This window comes from Erigeron canadensis, chromosome 8 (assembly GCF_010389155.1).
Source record: "Erigeron canadensis isolate Cc75 chromosome 8, C_canadensis_v1, whole genome shotgun sequence".
NCBI lineage: Eukaryota > Viridiplantae > Streptophyta > Magnoliopsida > Asterales > Asteraceae > Erigeron > Erigeron canadensis.
Genome location: NC_057768.1, coordinates 24,735,017 through 24,757,983, shown reverse-complemented (window position 1 = coordinate 24,757,983; position 22,967 = coordinate 24,735,017). Strand labels below are relative to the sequence as shown.

Sequence of the window (22,967 nt, the reverse complement as noted above, 5' to 3'; positions counted from 1 at the left end):
GAAAATGGTGATGTGGATATTTGGGAAACTTTGGGGTTGGGGAAACCACTCCCACCCCCCTTAAAATTCTTTTTAGACCTAATACTCTCTCCTAATTACTCTAAAGCTCTGTCAATTTTTTTTTCATTTGCTTATTAAATAGATAATTATATTTAAAAATGTATCATAAATTTTATTCTTTTATCAAAACAATTTCTTTTTAAAATTTTAAAGATATACAAAATCCTTAAAACTCTCTTAATAAATTATTATATATACAACTTAAATTTGCATTAATCATTCTTATTTATATTATTTCTATCATTTCTATCTTTAATAAACAAATCATGTTCAGTAAATTTCTCAACAAAAAGAAAAACATAGTGTTTTTTTTAATATCACTTTAATTTTATTTTTGGTATTTTGTTCGTGTTTCTTTATTATTTGATATTAAATTGTTATGTTATTGTTATTTTTCATCTCTTTATTTTAGTTTATTATTAATTGTAGTTTGATTATGAATTCTTCTTCTATTATAAAAGAGTTTATTCTTTTAAATTTGTTAAGTTTATGTTCTGTTATCTTTTACCTGTTTTGTTATTTATTATTTTAATATTTACTTTTGATATATATAGATTTTTAGACTATCCGTCAATTGTAAGGGTCTGAAGACTAGTTTTGGGAAAAAAAAAAAAAAAAAAAGGTAAAACCATTTGAGACCCTAAAATCACTAAAACGAGCGTGGTGTGCGTGTGGGATACAATAAGCCGGTTTTCATACCGTGTCTACTCTACCCGCCATCGATTCTTCAATATACATTTCATCATAAACTTCCCTCCCTCCGTCGCCCCCAAAATTTCACTCCTTCCTTCCCAAAAATCAATCGTTATTTATATTAAAAAAAAATAAAAAAATAAAAATGCCGCCTGTGAGGCTGAGTTCAAACGGAGTTCCGGCAATAATAGCCGGAGACCTAAATTCAAAACCGTTACTACAGCTATTCGACATCGCTCTGATAACCTCTCAACAAAAGGAAAGGTATCAGTGTCTCGTCTCCGATTCCGTCGTGTGTAAACAAGCCGTTCTCGCTTCTCAGCTTAACGATCTTGTCAAAAACGGCGTCGTTCGTAACGGATCCGTCGTTCAGCTCCTCGAATACATGTGCACTAACGCTCAAAATCGCAAGTAATCCTCTTCACAATTTTTTAATTAATTCCTACTTCATTCGATACACACACACACACACACATATATATACATATACGTTTTACATGTCATAAGCGTTTGTTAATTCTGTGAAAATGCAATTATGCGGTTAATTTGATTAACTTAACCTGTTTGTTAATCAAATTGAAACTATTTGATGAAATTGAGATTTTAATTCTCATATGTGATATTGTGCTCTGTGTTTTTTGCCTACATAAGATGGTAGTAACTGTTGAATGTAGCAAGTCCTCGTTTAGCCGTGTAAACCGAAACATTTTGCGGAGTTACTGATTTATGACATGTGACTATACATTACTGGTTACTTGAGCGTTTTCGTGTATGAAGTGATAACCATGTTAATACTTGTGTTATATCCGCATTATATCATGAATTTGCAACTGCTAATGTATTCATCGTACTTCAGCCCATATATGTGTCTGTCGTTTTTTGTTAAATTCGCTGTAGTTTGATCACCCAAATAGATGTAGAATCACTTGATAACTTTGAAATATATGTGTCAGTGTCGTTTAATGTCCCTTGGTTACGTCTGTTTGTCAATGCTATTAGTCCTGAATGTTTATAATATAATAACTAAATGTCGAGCTTGCCTCATTCCTCGTCATTCATTCTACTCACAACTAAAATTTGACCCTGTACAGATGCTCATGCACAAGCAGCTGATGTTATAGTTTTTGATTTTTTTAAGAGTTAAGAACAACAATGATAAGATCTACATATAACTGTTTGTATGATTTAATCTGTAAATATTTAGTTATGCATTTGATAACGTCTTATATAGCACATTGGAAAAAAAAATCATTAAGTTGGGATGAGTATGTTTTTTTGTCTAGAACCAAGAAGCTAAATGATGTAACTGTTGAATGTGCTTTGTGTTTTTTGCCTACATAAGATGGTAGTGGCCGTTGATTGTATCAAGTCCTCATTAGACGTCCAGAAGCATTTTGGTCTGTGTGTTTGTTTCTATGTGCTATTTTGGTCTAGATTTATATAGTTGGACCGATTAGCCGTGTAAACCGAAGTATTTGTGTGAAGTTACTGATCTATGACCATTAGGCCATGTGGCTAACTGGCTATACATTACTGGTCACATAAGTGTTTTGGTGTATGAAGCTAAAAAAAAATTAATACCTGTGTTATATCCTCAGTATATCATGAATTTACACTGCTAATGTATTTATTGTAGTTCAGCCCGTATATGTGTCTGTGTTTCTTATTAAATTCGCTGTAGTTTGATCACTCAAATGGATGCAGAACCACTTGATAGCTTTGAAACTTTATAATATATGTGTCAATGTCGTTTATTGTCTCTTAGTTACATGTGTTTGTCAAAGCTATTAGTCCTGAATTTCTGAAATATAATAATTAAATGCCGAGCTTGTCTCATTCCTCAGCATTCAACCAATCCACTACTAAAATGTTGACTCTGTCCAGATACTTATGCACAAGCAGCTAACGTTATAGATTTTGGTTTTCTTAATATCAACGTTAGTTAGCATTTGATAACGTTTTATAAAGCACATTGAAAAAAAATTTCACTAGGTTCGGATGAGTGTGTTTTATGTTTAGAACCAAGAAGCTAAATGATGTATTCTAAGGGCCATTGCATGTAAGATGGGGGGTTTAGCAACAATCAGAGTTGGTTTTTGCTTTTTGGATGTCTTTATATCTCCAGTAAGTTGAACAATATTTCTTTTATTGAATACAAGTTGATAAGGAAACAAGGAGGACACAAGAAAGATGCGTTTTTCATTGTTCCCGCTCAAACATGGGAGGTTTTGTTGGATCTTCTAGAAAAACCTCAATTAATTATATTGCACTGAGCATTGGCACATTAACAGTAGTGTCTCCTATTTCAGTATATCTTGGCTTTTAGCAGCAAGTTTTTGGTTGGGGATGTATGCAATATGTATCTGTTATTATTTTTAGCTGAAATAGTCACACATCATCTTTCTTTACCAAGAATTAAGCACTTACATTATCAAATACTCTATAGGTAAAGTTTACTGTATAACTTTTTTCGTTAACGCTGTTTACTGTTTAACTATCATTCGTTTCCTTCCTTGTTATGAGTGATGCATATAAGTAACAATATCTCACTAGTATTGCTGTACGCCTGTACATGGACCACCACCACCCTATTGATCCTTATGTTTATAGTATTTCGCAATCAGAAGCGTATTCTGATCATCTGTTGGCTGAAGCATTAACTTAATTGTTCTAAATACACAGGGGTGCTGAATCCGTGGTAGCAAGTTTTTGAAATTGTATAAGCAAATGTATTATCTGTTTTTGATCAATATTGCATTGTACTTTCTTTGCAGGGTTATAGTTATACTGAATATGGAAATCATTATCCCTGAATGTGAAAAAATTGGGAACCCAAAGATGTATGCTGAATCCGAAACAGTGGCTCACAATCCAGTTTCTAATGGGATTTCTCAGGAGGCAGCAATACCCCCTGCTAATCGTTTGAATGCCACAGCTGTGAATAATAACATTCAAACTTGCCGACCAACTGTTCAACCTGCATACCAACCACCTCCAGTGTACAAAAGCCATGGGGCAATCATGAAAAACGAGGCACCAGCACGTATTATCCCAATTGCTGCTCTTAACCCATACCAAGGTAGATGGGCTGTTAAGGCAAGAGTTACTGCAAAAGGAGATCTTCGTCGCTACAACAATGCAAAGGGAGATGGAAAAGTCTTCTCATTTGACCTTCTTGATTCGGATGGAGGGGAAATACGTGTGACCTGTTTTAATGCTGTTGTTGACCGCTTCTATGATACCATTGAGGTTGGGAAAGTTTACATGATATCGAAAGGCAGTTTAAAACCAGCCAAGAAAAACTTCAATCATCTGAATAACGAATGGGAGATTTTCCTGGAGGCGTCTTCCACAATAGATCTTTGCCCCGATGAAGATGCTTCGATACCACAACAGCAATTTTCTTTCAGACCTATCAGTGAGATTGAGACTGCTGAGAATAATTCAATCCTAGATGTCATTGGTGTTGTAATAGCAGTCAAGCCTTCTGTGCCTATTTTAAGGAAGAACGGAATGGAAACCCAAAGAAGGACTATAAACCTAAAGGATCAATCTGGTAGAAGTGTAGAGCTTACACTTTGGGGTGAGTTTTGCAATAGGGAAGGTCAAACACTTCAAGGAATGGTTGATTCTGGTTATTTTCCTGTCTTAGCTGTGAAAGCTGCAAAAGTTAGTGACTTCAGTGGAAAATCCATTGGAACTGTTTCATCCACTCAACTTTTCATAGATCCAGATTCATTCGAGGCCAAAAATCTTAGATCATGGTTCGATAGAGAGGGTAGAGACATTAATTCTCAGTCCATCACCCGAGATTTTTCAAGCGGCCCGAAAAATGAGATGCGTAAAACCATCTCTCAGATCAAGGATGAAGGGCTTGGGAGATCAGATAAACCCGACTGGATCACTGTTAAAGCGACTGTAACTTTTATCAAAACGGATAACTTTTGTTACACTGCCTGCCCATTGATGATTGGAGATAATAAACAGTGCAACAAGAAAGTAACAAAGTCAGGGAACTCAAAATGGCAATGTGACCGCTGTAACCAAGAATTTGAGGAATGTGATTATAGATATATTCTTCAATGTCAAGTCCAAGATCACACTGGAATGACAACAGTGACTGCTTTTCAAGAAACCGGAGAAGAAATCTTGGGCTGCCCTGCAAAAGAACTCTACATGATGAAATACGAAGCTCATGATGATGACCGTTTTGCAAGTGTAATCAAAGGCCGTCTATTTGCAGAGGTACTACTGAAGCTGAAAATCAAAGAAGAGTTATATGGCGAAGAACAAAAGGTTAAAATAACTGTCATGAAGGTTGATAAGGTTAATTACTCTTCTGACACCAAATTTCTGTTGGATTTAATCCCAAAGTCTAACCAGCTTCCAAGGTAAAATTATTTGATCAGTAAAGCCAGTGAAGTACCTTCTGATTCTTAGATTTAGGTTTTTGCATTTAAAACTTTAAGTTTAATTGGAATGTGGCTATTATAATATGCATTGTTGCATACACTTTTTCTTATGTTTTCATTTACAAGAGGTTATTAATAGATTGAGAGTCGCACATATTTCATATGTATTATGTTATTATGTTGATCAAAATTATAAATGAAGGGAAAAAGAAAAGTACTGCCCAACTATGTCTGTGACTCGACCCACCAACAAGCCCAGAAGACGTACAAGTCCAACTGTTGGCCCAGTCCAAGAAGGATTGCACAGTTGCACACATATTAGCAAGGAAGCTGCACATTTTATGTTCAGTTGTTGCATGTTAGATATTATGTTAAAAAAATAAATAATAATAAACCTCACAACTTCTTAAAATAAACCAAGCATATTAAGATATAATTTCTATAGATAATAAGGACATGCAACAAAAATTTAAATCAAATCCTACATGGTATGAAATAAAATAAAAAATTGTCAAAAAATTGACAACTAAGCTAAAAGCTTATGTGGCAATTAACTAACATAAACAACTAAGCCCTAAAATATCTTCTCTTAGTTATATAGAGAGTGGTTATATAGTTTTGTCAAGATATTTCATACAATTTGGACAATATTAATGTAAAATTATATATATATTGCATTTATTGTTAGTAATTTCTTTAGTTATTATAGTATTTTTCATGCTATGTATATATTTTATTTACCAAACTACATGTTTCTAAATTCTAATCTTCTCTTTTTTTAGTTAATGGGTATATCTCTGTAAATTATATACCATCACTAAAACATTACAAAACAAATAGCATGGTTGTAGTACCATACTAGTTCATATGTATGACATGCCATACATATGTAAGCAAGCTACAAGACACATAGCAAACAATCACTACTACTACATATTAGATTTTATCTAGACAAATTTTAATATGAGTAACAACAAAAAAATATCATCGATCAACCATGAATAACCAAATGACTGGGCAGCTTCCAAGCTTCAATAAAACGTTGCACTTGGGCAGTGTTCTTGAATCGAAGCGTAATCCACTTTAAGCGAACTGTATGTGCTACTAATTCATAAATCTGATCAACTGTTCTTTTATTGGAAAACAACCTGTTATTTCTTTCTTGCCATATGAAATACGCTACAGCAGCTACCATTAGCTTCCCAATTACAGATGTGTACTCTCGGATGCATATGTTGATGATTATGGATCTGGTTGCGGAAGAATTAATACTTAATTACTTATAGATGTTCGGTTCTTTTTAAAACAAAAATTCTACTATTATTATTATTGAAATAAATATAAAAATTATAACTCACAAACTTGTCATTTTAAATAATTGGTAATAGCTATTAAACACATATATGGCCTGTCATATATATGAAATAGTGTGAAGCTTTTTCATGTTCTTCTGATTGATTATGTTGTTATATAAAATTATTGGGGTATTCAATTACGAATAATTTTTATTTTATTACTAATATCTTTTTTTAACTATAGTCCACTTATTAATTTACTTAAACATGATTATAAATTTTTTTTTTTTGGAACATATAAATCTAAACTATTATAAATCTTTTTTTTAAATAAAAAACTAGTTAATCAACCTGGGTTAACTTATAAATGCTTTGTAAATAAACCGAATAATACCCGGGTTGCTTTAAAAAATGTTGTCATATTAAAATGTATAAAAAGAACGTTAAATAAATTGAAAAGTTATGATAAGTTATTATGTAAAAAACAAAATTAAACGGAAACAAAAGTTGTATACTTGTGACACACATTGAAACACATACAATTGGTGAAAACAAAAAATTAAAATCGTATCATGAAAGACGCCATAGTTTTCGACCTATTATAACGAAAAATTAAGGTGATTAAAATCTTATGAGCATTTAATAAAATTCTATATTAATGATATATATTTAAAAAGAGAAAAGATATTTTGAAATCTTTTGAATTTTAAATTAATAAAGTATTATGATATCATAATTAAATTGAAATAGATGTGTTAAAGTATCACATAAGACAATTTATAAAAAATCTTATATCATTACATTTTTTCTTTATTTATATAGTAGATAGATTGTCAACTATTATTAATCTATTTAAATACATCAATAAACATCCTTGTTTTAAATTTGATGATTAATGAGTAATGACCACTTGGTCTTAGATCAATTGGCCACATGGGGTCCTTTTTGAGGGTTTTGGGAGGGGATGTTGACTTGAAAACCAAGGATCGAATCTCAGTTCCCTATGATTTCGGGCATTTACCTCTTCAAACGCGTGCGAGCTGATATCGCAACCTTGGTCTCCAGGGTGCATTCGGGTTCCAACCGCTAGCATACTATCCGCTTGGATGTCACTGCTAGGGTTTGAATCACTAAACAACTAACATGCCGTTTTAAAAAAATTAATTTTTTTATGTTTTATTATTTTTTTTTAAATCTGGTCAGACAAAACCTCACCAAATTATACTCGTATCAAATGAATGACGCCTGGTATCCCGACCATATTTTTGGTAACCCGACCAGATTATTAATGACAGGGGGTCCGCTTTTACTATATCAGATTTGCCATTATAAACATAGGGGCCCGCACTATTTTGGAGCGATATGGTCGAGATAACAAAAACTTTGGTTGGGACACACCATCCTAACACTGTATTCTCGAGTTTTTTTTAAATGATATGAAAGGAAAAGATTGGATAAGGAAAGAAAAGAAAAAAATTTATATATCAAAAAGGCATTCTCGAGTTACATGAAAAACTAAAGAAAAGAAAAGAAAACACAAAATTAATAGTGTTCTTGAGATAGAAAGAAAAGAAAAGAAAAAGAAAAAAGTTATAATTTTACAATTATGTCCTTTTTCTTATAAATTTGTTATTAATTAATAGGGGTAAATTAGTAATTATACACATAGCTTAAAAGTTTTCCATCCAAATTCTCCCAAAAATGGGAGGAAAGTTTTTACTTCAAAATCATCCATGTTTTCTTTTCTTCCTATTTCCTTTCTTTTAAAAAAAAAATCTCAAGAATGCAAAATAGAGAACTTTTCCAGTTTTTTTTTTTTTATCTTTTAAAAAAAAATCGAGAATTCCCTCTAAATGAATTAATCCCAAATTGACGATATTATCCAGTTATACGGAATATTATATGATGATTAATTAATTATGACGATCTGGAAACCAAAAATGTTCAAAAAAAGAAAACCTTTGAACAAAACAGTCTGAGTGAGTGTGACTATATGTGGCGGTTCAACTCGAAACCCCCCAAATAACCCACCCTACCCTACCCTACCTACGGCAGCGCTTCTTCTATTCTCCTCCGTATAATCACCACCGGATTCTTCTGGTAACTTCTTCTTCTTCTTCTTAATAGAGTAAAATTAATTATTAATATATTAGTACGAATTAATTAATCTGACTTATTTTGAATCTGAATGTGATAAATTTTTTTCCTTTTAGTTGTTGTTATATGTATACATTAATGTCAGTCATATAATCTTTATTATTATTATTTTATATGAGTTGTATGTATAATAATCGACTGTTTTTCATATATTTGTCACTTGTCAGCTAGCTTTAGTAATTTACAAGTCCTTTTTGCTGCATAAAAAAATCATTATAATGGATTTGAGAAAAAAGTGTATAGTATGTGACAAAGGTGGAAACCATCTCTTGGTTTGTAAAGCTGATGATGATGATGGCTGTTGCCCTATATCCGTACATCAAACTTGCATCGGTTGTAAGGCTCGTTTCGACGATGCCGGCAACTTTCACTGTCCGTATTGTCGTTATAAGAAATCCGTATCAGAGTTTCGTAAAATAAAGGAAATGGTTTTGTTGACAAAGCAAGCGTTGTCGAATTTTTTGGAAGAGGAAAAAGAACCGAAAGAGGGTGAGTTGGTTGATAAAAAATTGAAAGGGGTTTCGTCTAGACAAAAAGTTGTGGGTGTGAATAAAACTGTTTCCGGTTGTGATGTTGAAAACCGTGGTGTCGGTTTAGAGAGACATCGACAGTCTAAAACGACTCTACCGTGTGACACATTTGTATCTGTTGATGAAGAACGAGCTGATGTTAATACTTGTCGGATAATGGTTCTTTTTAAACCCAATTCACATCCAGTTGATGAAAGGGACGTGGTGAAAGCGGACCAACGTGGTGGTTCAGTGGTTAATAAAAGGGTGAAAGTTGGCAATGGAACGCGAAAAGCTAATCAACAGAATGCTACTTCTATTGAAGAAGAAGAAGAAGAAGCAGTGCAGCTGAAAAGTGCAGATCTTTTGCCACCCGTAAGAAAACAAGTTACTGGCAAAAAACGAAACAATTCAGTAGCATTCAATGATAATGAAACAAGCAAAAGGAGAAAACAGTGCGTGAATGAAAATGCTGCAGAAAATTTGATATCTTTACAAAATGGGTCCCAATTACAATCAAACCCAAATGGCAAGATTGATCCAAATGGTGCAAGAAAGGAATCACCAACAACAAAAGATATCAGCATCAACAATGCAGGAGAATCTAAAGATTCTTCCGTTGGCAGGTTCGAATTGATTCTGTTTTATCCTAGGAGGTTTAAATTGAAGTTAAGTATGTTATTGTATCTAAGTAGAGTACAACTCTGTATGTTTTGATTCGTGTATAATTGGTTCATCTATAGGAGTGTTGGACACCTATTGCAACATGGAAAACGTAGAATACTATGGAGTGAACAAGAAGAAGATATGCTTAAGGTTTGATATTCTTATTCATTCAAGAACTCTTAAATCATTAAAAGATTTGACCCAAATTTTGCTAACAGTACTATGAATCCTGCAGGAAGGAGTTCAAAAATTCACATCATCAAAAGGCAAAAACCTCCCCTGGAAGAAAATATTGGACTTTGGGCGTCATGTATTTGACCCATGTCGCAACCCTTCTGATCTAAAGGACAAATGGAGGAAAATTGCAAAACGCACATAAGCCACAACCGGTAATTTAGATTAGTTGGTATAGTTTGAACATGATTAGTTAGGATTCACATATGGTATATTTTGGTTTTAGGGGACAATCTGTAACAACATTAAGTTAAAGGCTTTGTCTTCTCTGTTCTTTTCTCGGTTGATAAAGTTGGTGATTTGGTTTTTTTTTCTGTTTTGCTTTGGATACTATATCAGCCAAACATATTTTTGTAAGGATGGTTTTATGCTACGAGTAATTAATTAGTTGTACGCACATTTATGTTGGTTTTATTTAGATCCTCGTGAAATCGGCTACTTGCTTCATTTGGAATACATTCTGCCACTTTCATCTTATCCGTGTTAGTGTTAGATTAACTTATATACAGCTTTTTAGGAGGAGAAATAATGCTAAATGGGATGCATGCTTTAGGCTGCACTAGGGTAGATTGTAAACAGGTCAAATTGGTTGTGTAGATTCTCAAAACAAAGAGGGGGTTTGTAAAGTTCCATTTATAGGTGTAGGGAATTGAGGTTTAAGTATGTGGCAGTTCACAATGGTCGTTAAAGAGGAGGTCAAAAACAATTGCAGCAAAGAAGCTTTTGTTGAATAACTCTGTATCCCCTAATTAAACAGTCTTTAGACCATCTGTGATTGCCCGTTGCAGAGAAATAATCTAGATGGGTTATGTAAAAAAGTTTCTTTCAAAATATATGATATGCTTATCTTGATAGTAAACCCTTTTGTATTTGCAGCTTCAAACTAGCCGAGGGTGTTCCCAACCAATTAATGACCACATCTATTATCTGGTAGGGGCAGTGTACTGCATACAGAACCCCAAAAGCATATAAAGCAGATGTACCAAAAAAATGAATATTAGCTCTCTACTTGCAAGAACTAGGTTAAAATAGTCTTTTTCAACTCAAGGGCAAATGTTCCAGTCTGCATATTACAAAGCAGTGTATTACAGAAATAGAAAAATACAAATTCTGCATATGATGAAGTATATTGCTAGGAAAGATGATAGATTTCACATATTCCTTCTCAACATAGATGAAAATGCCAGCAATACTATACTTGTTGTAAGCTGTATACGCCATATTCGTACGACTTCCTTCTGAAGCCTGAAATATGAGCCATAGGTACTTCAGTTCAGATACTTATTGTGACTGAGTAGGTTGTTATCCAAGAAGCTTCATGATCATGTTATCTAGCTGACTGCACGAACACAAAAACAAAGATGTAAAAAACTGGGGGATATTATTTAATTGATGATTTATAAGAATAGTTGTACCTTCAGCGTTTCGTTTTGTGCTGTCAGCATATGATCCCGTCCTTGTAACCGCTCTTTTTTCATCTTACAAGCAAGTATTTAGGCTTCCTTCGAATTTCTTTCCATAATGTGCTTTTGCAAATTTTAAATTCTCATATGTATTGTTGAATGTGCTTGCATAGAATCAAAGTTTGGTCAAAAAATCCTAAAATGATAAGAAAGCGAATCACCCGTCACTTTCTATATGTAAATCATTGATTTGTCGCTTCAGTCTGAGAATCTCTTGCTCCTGTATCAATTGTGAAACATAAGATATATTCAGTGGTTGAGTTTTTAACAAGAGATGTAAGCAAACATCGGTTATCTCAAGCTTATAATTTGTTCATATAACTCAGCCCCTTGCCAAAATGCTAACATAAACTGAATGCTTGAAACTTTTTTCATGAACGCCATTACCTGACGTGATTTTATGGCAATAATTTCATTTTCATCAGCTATAGGCCTATATCACATTGGTTATCTCAAGCTTATAATTTGTTCATTTAACTCAGCCCCTCACTAGAGACCCTCTTAAATCATCAGTAATTATCTAAAGCAATCAATTAAAGGTAAATAGATAGTGAATGTGGCTCCTACTCATCGACACCCAATCAATTGCCATTCAATGGTTAACTAAACGTCTTAATGATAGGGAAGACAACGACAGGGATAACTAGTAGCGATAGCAACAAGTGCTTGCTGGCATGATTGGCGACGACGAGTGTCTAAGATATCCTAACGCCCTCTCGGCCTAGGTCTTGAAGCATTTTCCTCAATTAGTGATACCTTGTGTCACTAATGCGTTTTCCCTCTACATACTGTGTTGTTTTTCAGTGATTCACTTATAAAAGTTCCACCCCAACCTCGTATTCGTCACCCTCCACCCTATAAACATATCTGCAAGTCCCATATCAAGAGCTACACAAAGATCAAACAACAAGCATATGGGGACCCAAGCAACTTGCAACACTAAAAATTTAAGAAATTCACAATAATGGTGAACCAAAACCAACAAGACAAAAATAAATAATCAAAGCAACCATCAGAGACGATAATTGAACATAACTGTTGGCAAAATATCCACAAAACAAACCCCACAACAGACTCCGCCCGATTATCGCATCAAATTTCACAATTACCAATTTACCATCAAGCTCATTACACCTCTTCGCAGCCAACATAAGACCCAAATTTGAATATCTCCAGACCCATTCATATGTATTTACTTTTTACGAAACAGCAGAGTTTTGGTAACTGCAGTCGACATATACCAGGCACACATAAGTTGACATATTGATCAAAACTGCTCCAGCTACTTGATGTCTACAGAAATGTAAATGGAACCTTGAAAAAAACTGAACAAGTTGCTGGTTTTAGCTTTTTGGTTTTTGACAGTACATTATTTTGTATTTATAAACTGGCTAATATGGATGCTTTAGTAATAGTGCGGATACATAGCCAACAAATTCCATATCTATAGCAGACACCACATGCTTGCACTTTATTATTTGATAGTATATACCCAAAACCTAACAACTTTAACATCTACTCTACGAGCACTAACTAGACCAGTCACTGCCTTGATGCAGCAGCTGCTGCTGCTTTTAGCTTTTCCTCGAGTTCACCCTTCTGCAAAGGGTTTAACAATTTGAGTAACTTTCTCGGGAAAGGAATGTTAATACTGGGACATGAAAGAGTCACGCAGGGAAGGTAGCTTACCTTATGCATGTCAAGGATAATGTCTGACCCTCCAATGAATTCCCCATTTATGAATATCTGGGGAAACGTCGGCCAAGTGCTGCAATACAAGTAATATATGAGAAAAGTTTTGGTGGTTTCATCCAAATATATAAACATCAAGACTGGTGAACGAGGTCAGTATACCTGAAAGCTTTAACGGCATTCTTAAGCTCAATATCTTCCAATATGTTCCTGGAACTTATAGGAACTCCTGATGAAAACGAAGGCAAAAGATTCACATACGATAGAGGCATTACAAGTTTAATGTTCAACAAAGCAGGGAGAAGAACCAAAATTTCATTTCAACAAGCATCAGCATTAAAAAACATAACAAGTTTCAACTTTTTTTTTTTTTTTTTTTAATAATTCAACAATCAACATTCTTGCGTTTTTGTAAAATGTTTACCTATGCATGCAACAGATCTCCAAGCTGAAAACTAAAAGAGACTGATAAAATATTATAACGTGACTCCGAAATATTTTCTCTAGGAGTATGTTCCAATAGTATAGAGCTAAGATGATAGTCACACAGTAGTTTCTATCCTACTATGCACTCAAAAAACAATACAAAAAAATGAACGTATAATAAAGAGACATGAGCAAAGCTAGACTGCATACATAGAAGCTATTGAAAGAGTCATATAGCTATCAAAATCATTAGCATTTCCATTGTTACCCAGATTAGCAAAGTGTTCACATGCCTAACATTAAACGATTAACGTTCGCTCTAAGTAGTCAGTTGTATGTTTGGAAGGGAGCTTGTCTTCCTATCAAGCAAGTGTAATATTTAGATTGGAATGGGATATCCACAAAGATTTCAGATCAATGTGTGGTCATATTAAAACAAAAGGTAAAGATATCATGATCAGAGTACTTACTGTATTCTTGCAAGATTTTAACTGCCAGAGAGCTGAACCCACATAGAGGACGATTAGGATCCCCTTTCATGTAAAGCATCACGGGGTTTTCTTTCACATCCTTAGCACCACATTATGCAAATCAATCAAATGAAAACATATCCACACTAACTAGATAACTTGTACACTACAACTAATTAAGAAATGATAACGGGAGCATGACTTTGAGTAACACCCCACCTGCTCAATGATGTCTTTCAGAGTAACTCCTGTATTCTCAAGCTTATCTGTCGGCTTAAAATCATCATGTGTATCAGAATCATTGGATGCAGTAGTTGAGAAACGCATCAAATGTTGATACGATGATCCAGAAGCCTGCAGATTGAACAAATACAAACTTTAATATTGGGATGACTAGAAAATTTACATGGCTGCAATGATTTTATAGTTAGGATACAATGAGTACTACTTTGTCCTCCAACGATTTCAATTCTTAAAATATAAAAGCATTATTTTAAGCCAATGGTAATTCAGTTTTGACAGTAAAACCTTTAACTTCTATAACTAATTATCCAACTAACTGCAGTGTTAAAACAAGTTTCTATATAAATACTGAGCAAACCATTCTGCCTGCTCGGCAACTTTTAGAAGTTTCATACTCTAAGTTTTTAATCAAACATGCAATTTTCCGATACATATGACAAAGGATTTGCATAAACCATATATATGAAACACTTTAAGTTTGCCGAACCTCATAATTCTTCATTGTTCCAACAAGTTACCAATAAAATGAAATAAAAAGAAAATGTTACACTAACATATCATCATATTATAAGATGATGGCATACCAGTGCAGTTGTACGAGTGGAATTAAACGATCCGATCCCTTTTAAGAGCATATTCGATAACGCCTTAGCCATTTTCGAGACAAAATCTATATAGAACAACCTACAATAAATATATACAAAAGAGTGTACTGTTATTGCAGATTAAATGTTATATTGGTCTTAATTATATTATTATAGACTTAATTAAAAGTGTACATATATCAGACCTTTTTGAATTCAGAGTACATGTAAAATAAGAAATTAATTTTTTTTTAATAGAATTATTCTTGTAAAATGAATTATCAGGGGCTTTTATGAGCAGATATCAAAACACATACCCAAATAAAAATGGACACACAAATAATAAATAAAATAAAATAAGGATTTAATTTAATAAGAAAAAGAAGATTTAAAAGGCGGTGAATGAATAATACCAAAACAATGGAAACAGCCGAAGGAGGAGGATCGTAGTAAGGACTCTTCTTCCAACCAACGACAACGGACCTGCTACTCTAACTCTGCTAGATGTTTCTTTTTCTTTTCCTTATTTTCTTCTTTCTATTAATATTATATTATTATTGGGTATTTTCTTGGGTACAGTCCCTTTGGCTTTTAGTCAATCAGAATTTAATGATCTATACCTTTAATAAAAGTTCACGAATTTCCTTTAATGAATTATAAATTACCATAATACTAATATTATATTATACTATATTAGTTTCTTGTCATATAAAATATGGGAAATGATTAATCCTCTTAAAAAAATTACCAAAAAATCTTCCTAACTATTGTATAATGACATGTGAAAAAATTATAAGATTAAGAAAGAAAATTAATGAATACCACATGTCACATTTTTATAGTATTAGGAGGATTTTTAGGCTATTTTGTTAGGAGAATTAGTCTTTTCCATAAAATATTTCTACTTTTCATTTAAATCAAACACTTTACATCAATTACTAACACAATTTGATGTCGTCACCACCATCACCATCCGTCATCGTCATTACACTATCGCATTGCACGGCTATAATGATGCCTGATATAAGAAAATGAGAAATTGACCTTAAGATTGTAGATATATATTTTTTAAAATTTATTATTATTATTATTATTATCATCATGTTATTTTATTTTTTTAGTAAAAGCTCTTGAAACTTGAAGATAACATGCTTGTTTCATGCAAACATAGATGACTATTGTTGGAGGGCGTCATTTGTTCTTTTTGATAATGCGTCATCTTCATTGATGACTATTGTTTTTTAACATCTAATTTTGTCTAGTATATTTGTAATCTTTATCTCTTGTTTGATATTGTCGAAGATTCTTATTTATCTGCAAAACGTTGAACTAATGCTTCTTCCATTTCATCGAAAATATTTTCCAGGGGTATTATTATTATTATTAGTTTGCAATTTATAAAACAATCTATATAAATCAGAGCAAACAAAATTGACACGAAATCTGTTGATACAATACAAAGTTAATAGGTATTTTGTTTCATCTTTACTGGTGTTGGTGTTGTGATGACACGATAAAAAATAGAATCTTTAACAAGTTATAAACAAATATATCTCTAATATAATTGCCGCTAACTACATGGACTTTCTACCCTTTTCTATTTCAAAGTTTTTTTTTACTTTGGAAGGAATCAAAATTTTGAACCCGCAGCATCAATAACTTGATAGAGACAACGTGCTAAACCAAATGCATACAAAAGCATGTAAACAATTGTAATGAAAAAAGAATACTGTAAGTTATGTAGTACATGTCGAAACATGGTTAGCAAAGTCTTGGCAACCAATGCAATTATACTAAGTTGGGGAAGAAGTTTTGGGTTGTGATTTTACAAAGATACATAAATACAAGTTATATATGTAACGGAAACGAGTGTTTTTTTAAGAAGATTTCAGCAGTTCCTTCTCAACAAAAACAAAATGCTGAAAACAGATTGAAAACTCTGGCAAACTTCTCATAAGAAGTATATCCGGGTTCTGTACAAGTCCCCTTTAAGCCTGAAAATTGGTCAAAGAAAAAATTAATTCTCAAAATGAGCAGAGGTTATTTGCTCAAAATTCGTCCTTCCAAAAACCAAACCTTAGATTTACGACTTCGATTATCCAACAATTGGTTTACCTTGTTAGAGAGGTTGTTGGAAAGCCAATCCAGTCCCTCGTATAGACCTTCCCCAGTGGTGGCAGATGTGCTCTGGATATGCCTAATACATGACCATTTGAAACATCATAATGGATACATCCATGTTTGTACGTGTGCATATATATGTGGTGCAATGTTGAGAACGTTACCAGTTTCGGTGTTGGAGAGAATGCAGACCAAGCTTGTCAGTGATCTCAGCTGAATTCATAGCATTTGGAAGATCTTGCTTGTTGGCAAAAACAAGCAACTCTGAATCTCTTGAATATTCCTTTTAACACAATTAAATTACATCACATTGACAAATTAAGATATTGAACATATTTGCACTGCAAATTGCATGACTAATAATTTCTTTGAGTAACATAGCAAAGCCTTGATATACCTGATTAAGCATCTGTTGTAGCTCATCTCTGGCCTCATCTATACGTGCACGATCATTGCTGTCAACCACATAGATAAGAGCTTCTGTGTTTTGAAAATAGCGGCTCATATATTGCCGAATACACTGAAAACAACTAAAATTAGTAGTATTACTTATAAGACTGAAGACTTGCAAAACAAATTCTTACTCTTATACAACTATTCATGGCATATCGGTATCAATATGCATATATTACTAATCATTGACAACATACCCTATCAGAAGCACCAGCATCCCACACAATGAAGTTAACTTTGTTGTATTCAACTGTTTCGATATTAAATCCTGCAAAAATATGAGTTCAAGGACATGAAAAAAAATATATAGATAGCACCCCACATATCCAACAAATATTAAATTAAATTATGTATAATAAATGTATATCTAGTATAAATGTTATGCATAAGAGGGGGAAAAAGTACAAAGTAAAGCCTTGTTGACAATGAAGCATACCGATAGTAGGGATAGTGGTGACGATTTTGCCCAACTTGAGTTTGTATAGAATGGTGGTTTTACCAGCTGCATCGAGACCAAACATCAAAATACGCATCTCCTTCTTACTGAACAAGACACTGAATAGCTTGCTAAAAGACAGTCCCATCTTTGTGTATATATGTACTGATCATCCAGAAAAAAAAAAAAAAAAGAAAAGAAATGTGGATCATAAAGTAAGTACACTAGCTATCAAACCGGTTTTGATAATGTCAACCATATATGCAAAGAAAGATACATATAAATAATATATATATAGGGTAAGGTTCATTCGAGGACTATTCACATATGAACATAGTTAATATTAGGTATAATTTGATCTATTCATATATGCATGAATATGTTCACAAAGAGCATTCACATATGAACATCAAATTATAATATAAAGGTTCTTATGGTTCCTCCAATTCAAATGGTTCTCACATGAACTTTTTCATATATATATATATAAGGGATGAGAATATAAGGCTGTCGGGTATCTAAGCTTAGGTGTGGAACACTCACATATTGTTTTTTTAATCCATCAAAATCATGGGGCCCATACATTTATTCATTAGACAAGAAATAATAAAATATTAGTATGTGGGGTTCCACAGCTTAGGTGCCGGACAGCCTTATATTCCCTTTTCCCATATATATATATATATATACACACACGAGAGACTTACAGTTAGAGGTACCAGATTGCTGAAACAGGGAGTTGTCAATCACCACCACCAAAATGTGGAGGCGGTCAAAGCGGGCAGAGTATCATTTTAAAAACAGCGATGTCTAAACAAGGCGTTTACTTGCTTAATAAGGAAACAAACGTTGACTATTGAACACGTACTTTACCTTCATTTTATTACAACTAGATCTTATATAAATATTTTAACTCACATAGCTATAAATAATGTATTATATGAGATTAGTTATTATAAAACAACTATTAAAATAAAAAAGTTCTTGACCATTGAATCATGATCATCAAAATAAATAAAACTGATACTTGGACATCCGCAGACCACAAGCATATATAAAACGGATATATCATGGATACAACTTGTTAATCAATGATGTATTTCATGATTTATAGGTACCGAATATGATGCACAACAGTTTTCATATATTTACGAAAGAATGCTTATGTTATGTGTATTATTTTATAGTTATCTGAATCTAATTAATCTTGTATTTTCTTTTAAAAGTGCTTGGACAATGTATATTTTTCTTAAGATCAAGAGTTAAGTTACAACAACGGAAAAAATTTGTCCCGCTGCATTGCACGGGACACTATACTAATTTCTTTATATACATTTTATCAGACATTTTCAAAAGTAAAATAAAGTAACACCCAATATTGTTTCTCATCGGTTATGAGGCCCAATACCGTCTTCCAAGATTTATGAAGAAGGTGAGATGTAAACATGCTATGATTTAAACCACACTTGTTACCCCTCTCATATGTCACTGTAGACTTCTAGTTACTGTCAAACACTTCGGACGAACAATGTAATCCACATATGTTTGCTGGATAACTGTGTAAATGCATGTTCAAAAATGAGGAGCTCAAAAGGGCCGAGTGTCTGAAAGGATGGTGTTCCTAGTCCATGACTCGACATCACATGTTAAATTTTGCTTATTTTTGTGTATATGAAGGGCATGAAATAATAAATACAATGTTCCTTTAACCAAAGACTGTAGAGAGGTTGAACGGATACAACATGACAGACCAAAATGGCTTATTAGCGTTTATACGGGTTAAAACGGACTTTGTGGTAAGGATTACCCCACAAGCACCAAGATAGGGAAGAAGTTTTGGCTTGCGAATTTACAATTTACAAAACATTGTGTTGCTTAGATACATATATAGATACAGATTATATATGTAATGAAACAAGTGTTTGCCAGGAAGTATCACCGGTTCCTATTTAACATATGCAAAATTTCAAAAATGAGGATTGAAAACTCTAACAAACTTGGTATAAGAAGTATATCCGGTTTCTGTACAAGTCCCTTAAGCCTGAAATTTTGTCAAAGAAAAAATCAACTACGGAAATGAGCAGAGGTTATTTGCTGACCCAAATCACCCATTCCAAAAACCAAAATTTAAGTTTATGCTAGAACTATGCAATACAAACACAGTTTACGAATTTAATTATCCATCAAATGGTTTACCTTGTTAGAGAGGTTGTTGGAAAGCCAATCCAGTCCCTCGTAGAGACCTTCCCCAGAGGTGGCAGACGTGCTTTGGATATACCTAATACACGACCCATTTAAAACATCATCATCGTCATCATAATGGATACATCCATGTTTGTGTGCATATATATATGTGTGTGCAGTGTTGAGAATTTTACCAGTTTCGGTGTTGGAGAGAATGCAGGCCAAGCTTGTCAGTTATCTCAGCCGAATTCATAGCATTTGGAAGATCTTGCTTGTTGGCAAAAACAAGCAACTCGGCATCTTTAATTTGATCCTTGAACATAATCAAATTACATCACATTGACAAACATAATAAACATATTTGCACTGCAAATTGCAGGGCTAATTTCTTTTGTGTAGCATAGCAAAGCCTCAATATACATTTATACCTCTTTAAGCATCTTGTGTAGCTCATCTCTGGCCTCATCTATACGATCACGATCATTGCTGTCAACCACATAGATAAGACCTTTTGTGTTTTGAAAATAGTGTCTCCACATAATTTGCCGCCGCTGAAAACAATTAGTAAAATTAGTACTGGATTATATGGCTACTAAAGTTTTGTTAAAAGCTGGACTACTCTGTGGTAAAATCATGTAAAAGTAAGTTCTACTATACGTTTCCTTGTCGTCTCTATATATGAGCATATATAGAAGACTCACCAAACAAAATCATAGTCTTATACCACTACGTTAATGCTACAATATTAGTTTTTTACGTAACTACATGGTTTGGTTATGCAGACAACAAGTCAAGGCATCAATATCTACATACTAATCATCGACAACATACCATATCATAAGCACCAACATCCCATACAACAAAGTTAATGTTGTTGTATTCAACAGTTTCAATATTAAATCCTGCAAAATATGAGTTCAAGGGCATGAAAAGATAAAGATAAAACCCCACATATTCTACAAAATGTCAAATTATGTACTTGTACTATTAGGATTCAAGATAACTGAATGCATCTAGTATAGATGTTATGCATAACAAAGTAAGCTTTGTTGACAATGAACCATACCGATAGTAGGGATAGTGGTGACAATTTTTCCCAACTTGAGCTTGTACAAAATGGTGGTTTTACCAGCTGCATCGAGACCAACCATCACAACACACATCTCCTTCTTACCGAACAAGACACTGAATAGCTTGGTAAAAGACTGTCCCATGTTTGTATCTATAGCATAAACACGAATTCGTACAGATTTTATAGTGATTTATATATGTATTGATCATTCTCAGGAAAAATATTTAGTAATCTCACGAGGAAAAAGCTAAAATTATCGCTATTAACTAAAAAAACAACCACTCCCATGGGAGAGGATCCCACCACAAACATATTGGTCACGTTTTGACCTAGCCCGACAAACATATTGGTCACGTTCCGCCAATGGCCATGCCTTTGTATTTTCAGGCTGCGTGCAGAACTAATTACTTAAAAAGTCCCATCTCGTAAATGGCTACACGTAAGTAAGAAACTAAGTATTACAGGCATACTCCCTTGATATTACTCGTAAAAGAGATACAAAAAACATTGTTATGAAAACAAAAGTAAATGATTATATATTTATTTGCTTAAAACCCAATACAAATTCCAACCCAGCTGAGAAAACAATACATTTGAAATGAAATCAACTCGAATGAAATGTGGATCATGTAGTACACAAGCTACAATACCGGTTTCGATAATGGATTAATGTCAACTATGCAATGAAAGATATGCCAATGATCTTTTGGTCTTGTTGTTCTAGAGGGAAAGGGAGGCTTTGCTTGGAGGCCCCGGGTTAAAATTCAGACATTGACGTTTAATTAATTACTAACTTAAAGATAACTACCTACTAACAACTACAGTAGCATTTTGTCATTTAAAGAAAAAAAGCAAAGAAAGATGCATATATATATACGAGACCTACATGTACAGGCAACCAGAATGTTAACAAAGATTGCTGAAACCGGGTTTTGTCGATCACCACCACCAAAATGTAGAAACAATCAAAGTGGGCAGAGTAAATCATTATTTAAAAAAACAGCGACGCCTAAACGAGGCGTTGACTTGCTTAATAGATAAACAATCGTTGACTATATTAAATAAATCTTATTACAACCTAACCTTTCTATTTATATGCTAACTCACATAGTGATAATTAACACATTAACTTAGCCACTTATTTTATTTTTGCTTATGTTTTTCGATCGAGTTATGATAATCACATAAATATGTTTTATAAAAAGTAGCACGATACCCACGCAAATGCGGCGGTATTCGTGGCGGCGACAGTGTGGTGGTGGGAACGACTGTTGGCGGTGGTGACGGCGTTGAACGGTGTAGATAATTGATGTAAAAGTAATTGATGTAAATGGTTAATGAAGATATTTTAAAGGATATAGGGTATTTTAGACATTTCCAATACTTTTAACACGAGGCTATTCTTTTTATAGTATAGAAGAAGTATAGCACAAATTTTATTATTGGCCTTATATCGACGTAAAATAACGATACCGACTAAATTGTTACGACTTTTTAAGATTTTTGGCTATTTTTATTGATTGTTAATAGTTTTTGGCACTTTGGTAGTTTCCAAGTACGTCTATATGAGTTTTATTATTAAGATAATCTTTTGAAAGTTTTGATTTAGTTACATTGAAGGGTATCTCATATTTGTTTGACCCGTAATACCAATAAATAATACATCGTTTTCCAAAAAAATTTACACTACATAGTTCTAGCGGACCCGTATCCCGGGTTTCCCCTAGGTTCTATGTAAGTCCGCCTAGGCCGCTGCATTATACAAGACGCTATACTAGTTTCTTTCATATTCATGCT

The 22,967-nt window shown here is 33.4% G+C and overlaps 5 protein-coding genes across 6 annotated transcripts; 2 read left to right on the top strand and 3 right to left on the bottom strand.

Moving 5' to 3' along the window:
- Nucleotides 1-739: 739 nt before the first annotated feature.
- On the top strand, nucleotides 740-5,301 carry LOC122578824 (replication protein A 70 kDa DNA-binding subunit A). Its single transcript, XM_043750870.1, has 2 exons — nucleotides 740-1,164; nucleotides 3,528-5,301. Exons 1-2 carry the CDS (start codon nucleotides 899-901, stop codon nucleotides 5,146-5,148), a joined length of 1,887 nt encoding a protein of 628 aa, XP_043606805.1. The 5' UTR covers nucleotides 740-898; the 3' UTR covers nucleotides 5,149-5,301.
- Nucleotides 5,302-8,393: 3,092 nt separating this feature from the next.
- LOC122579331 lies at nucleotides 8,394-11,055 on the top strand. Of its 2 annotated transcripts, XM_043751486.1 has the most exons (5): nucleotides 8,394-8,560; nucleotides 8,785-9,752; nucleotides 9,870-9,942; nucleotides 10,028-10,181; nucleotides 10,903-11,055. In XM_043751486.1, the coding sequence occupies exons 2-4, from the start codon at nucleotides 8,836-8,838 to the stop codon at nucleotides 10,169-10,171; spliced, it is 1,134 nt and encodes a 377-aa protein (XP_043607421.1). In that variant the 5' UTR covers nucleotides 8,394-8,560; nucleotides 8,785-8,835; the 3' UTR covers nucleotides 10,172-10,181; nucleotides 10,903-11,055. The 2 variants fall into 2 exon arrangements, with proteins under 2 accessions (XP_043607421.1, XP_043607419.1); XM_043751484.1 differs by lacking the exon at nucleotides 10,903-11,055 and having other exon boundaries at nucleotides 10,028-10,423.
- A 1,755-nt stretch (nucleotides 11,056-12,810) lies between these two features.
- Nucleotides 12,811-15,486, bottom strand: LOC122579333 (monothiol glutaredoxin-S15, mitochondrial-like). Its single transcript, XM_043751487.1, has 7 exons — nucleotides 15,318-15,486; nucleotides 14,905-15,004; nucleotides 14,297-14,431; nucleotides 14,078-14,177; nucleotides 13,344-13,410; nucleotides 13,179-13,257; nucleotides 12,811-13,088 (listed from the first exon to the last, which is right to left on the bottom strand). Exons 2-7 carry the CDS (start codon nucleotides 14,974-14,976, stop codon nucleotides 13,032-13,034), a joined length of 510 nt encoding a protein of 169 aa, XP_043607422.1. The 5' UTR covers nucleotides 14,977-15,004; nucleotides 15,318-15,486; the 3' UTR covers nucleotides 12,811-13,031.
- A 1,242-nt stretch (nucleotides 15,487-16,728) lies between these two features.
- On the bottom strand, nucleotides 16,729-19,083 carry LOC122611059 (ADP-ribosylation factor 2-like). The gene is made up of 7 exons (XM_043784015.1): nucleotides 19,061-19,083; nucleotides 17,915-18,066; nucleotides 17,676-17,746; nucleotides 17,423-17,545; nucleotides 17,190-17,308; nucleotides 17,020-17,101; nucleotides 16,729-16,898 (listed from the first exon to the last, which is right to left on the bottom strand). The coding sequence occupies exons 2-7, from the start codon at nucleotides 18,060-18,062 to the stop codon at nucleotides 16,893-16,895; spliced, it is 549 nt and encodes a 182-aa protein (XP_043639950.1). The 5' UTR covers nucleotides 18,063-18,066; nucleotides 19,061-19,083; the 3' UTR covers nucleotides 16,729-16,892.
- Nucleotides 19,084-20,288: 1,205 nt separating this feature from the next.
- Nucleotides 20,289-21,312, bottom strand: LOC122611058 (ADP-ribosylation factor-like). Its single transcript, XM_043784014.1, has 4 exons — nucleotides 21,165-21,312; nucleotides 20,930-21,000; nucleotides 20,527-20,649; nucleotides 20,289-20,411 (listed from the first exon to the last, which is right to left on the bottom strand). Exons 1-4 carry the CDS (start codon nucleotides 21,310-21,312, stop codon nucleotides 20,289-20,291), a joined length of 465 nt encoding a protein of 154 aa, XP_043639949.1.
- Nucleotides 21,313-22,967: the final 1,655 nt, after the last annotated feature.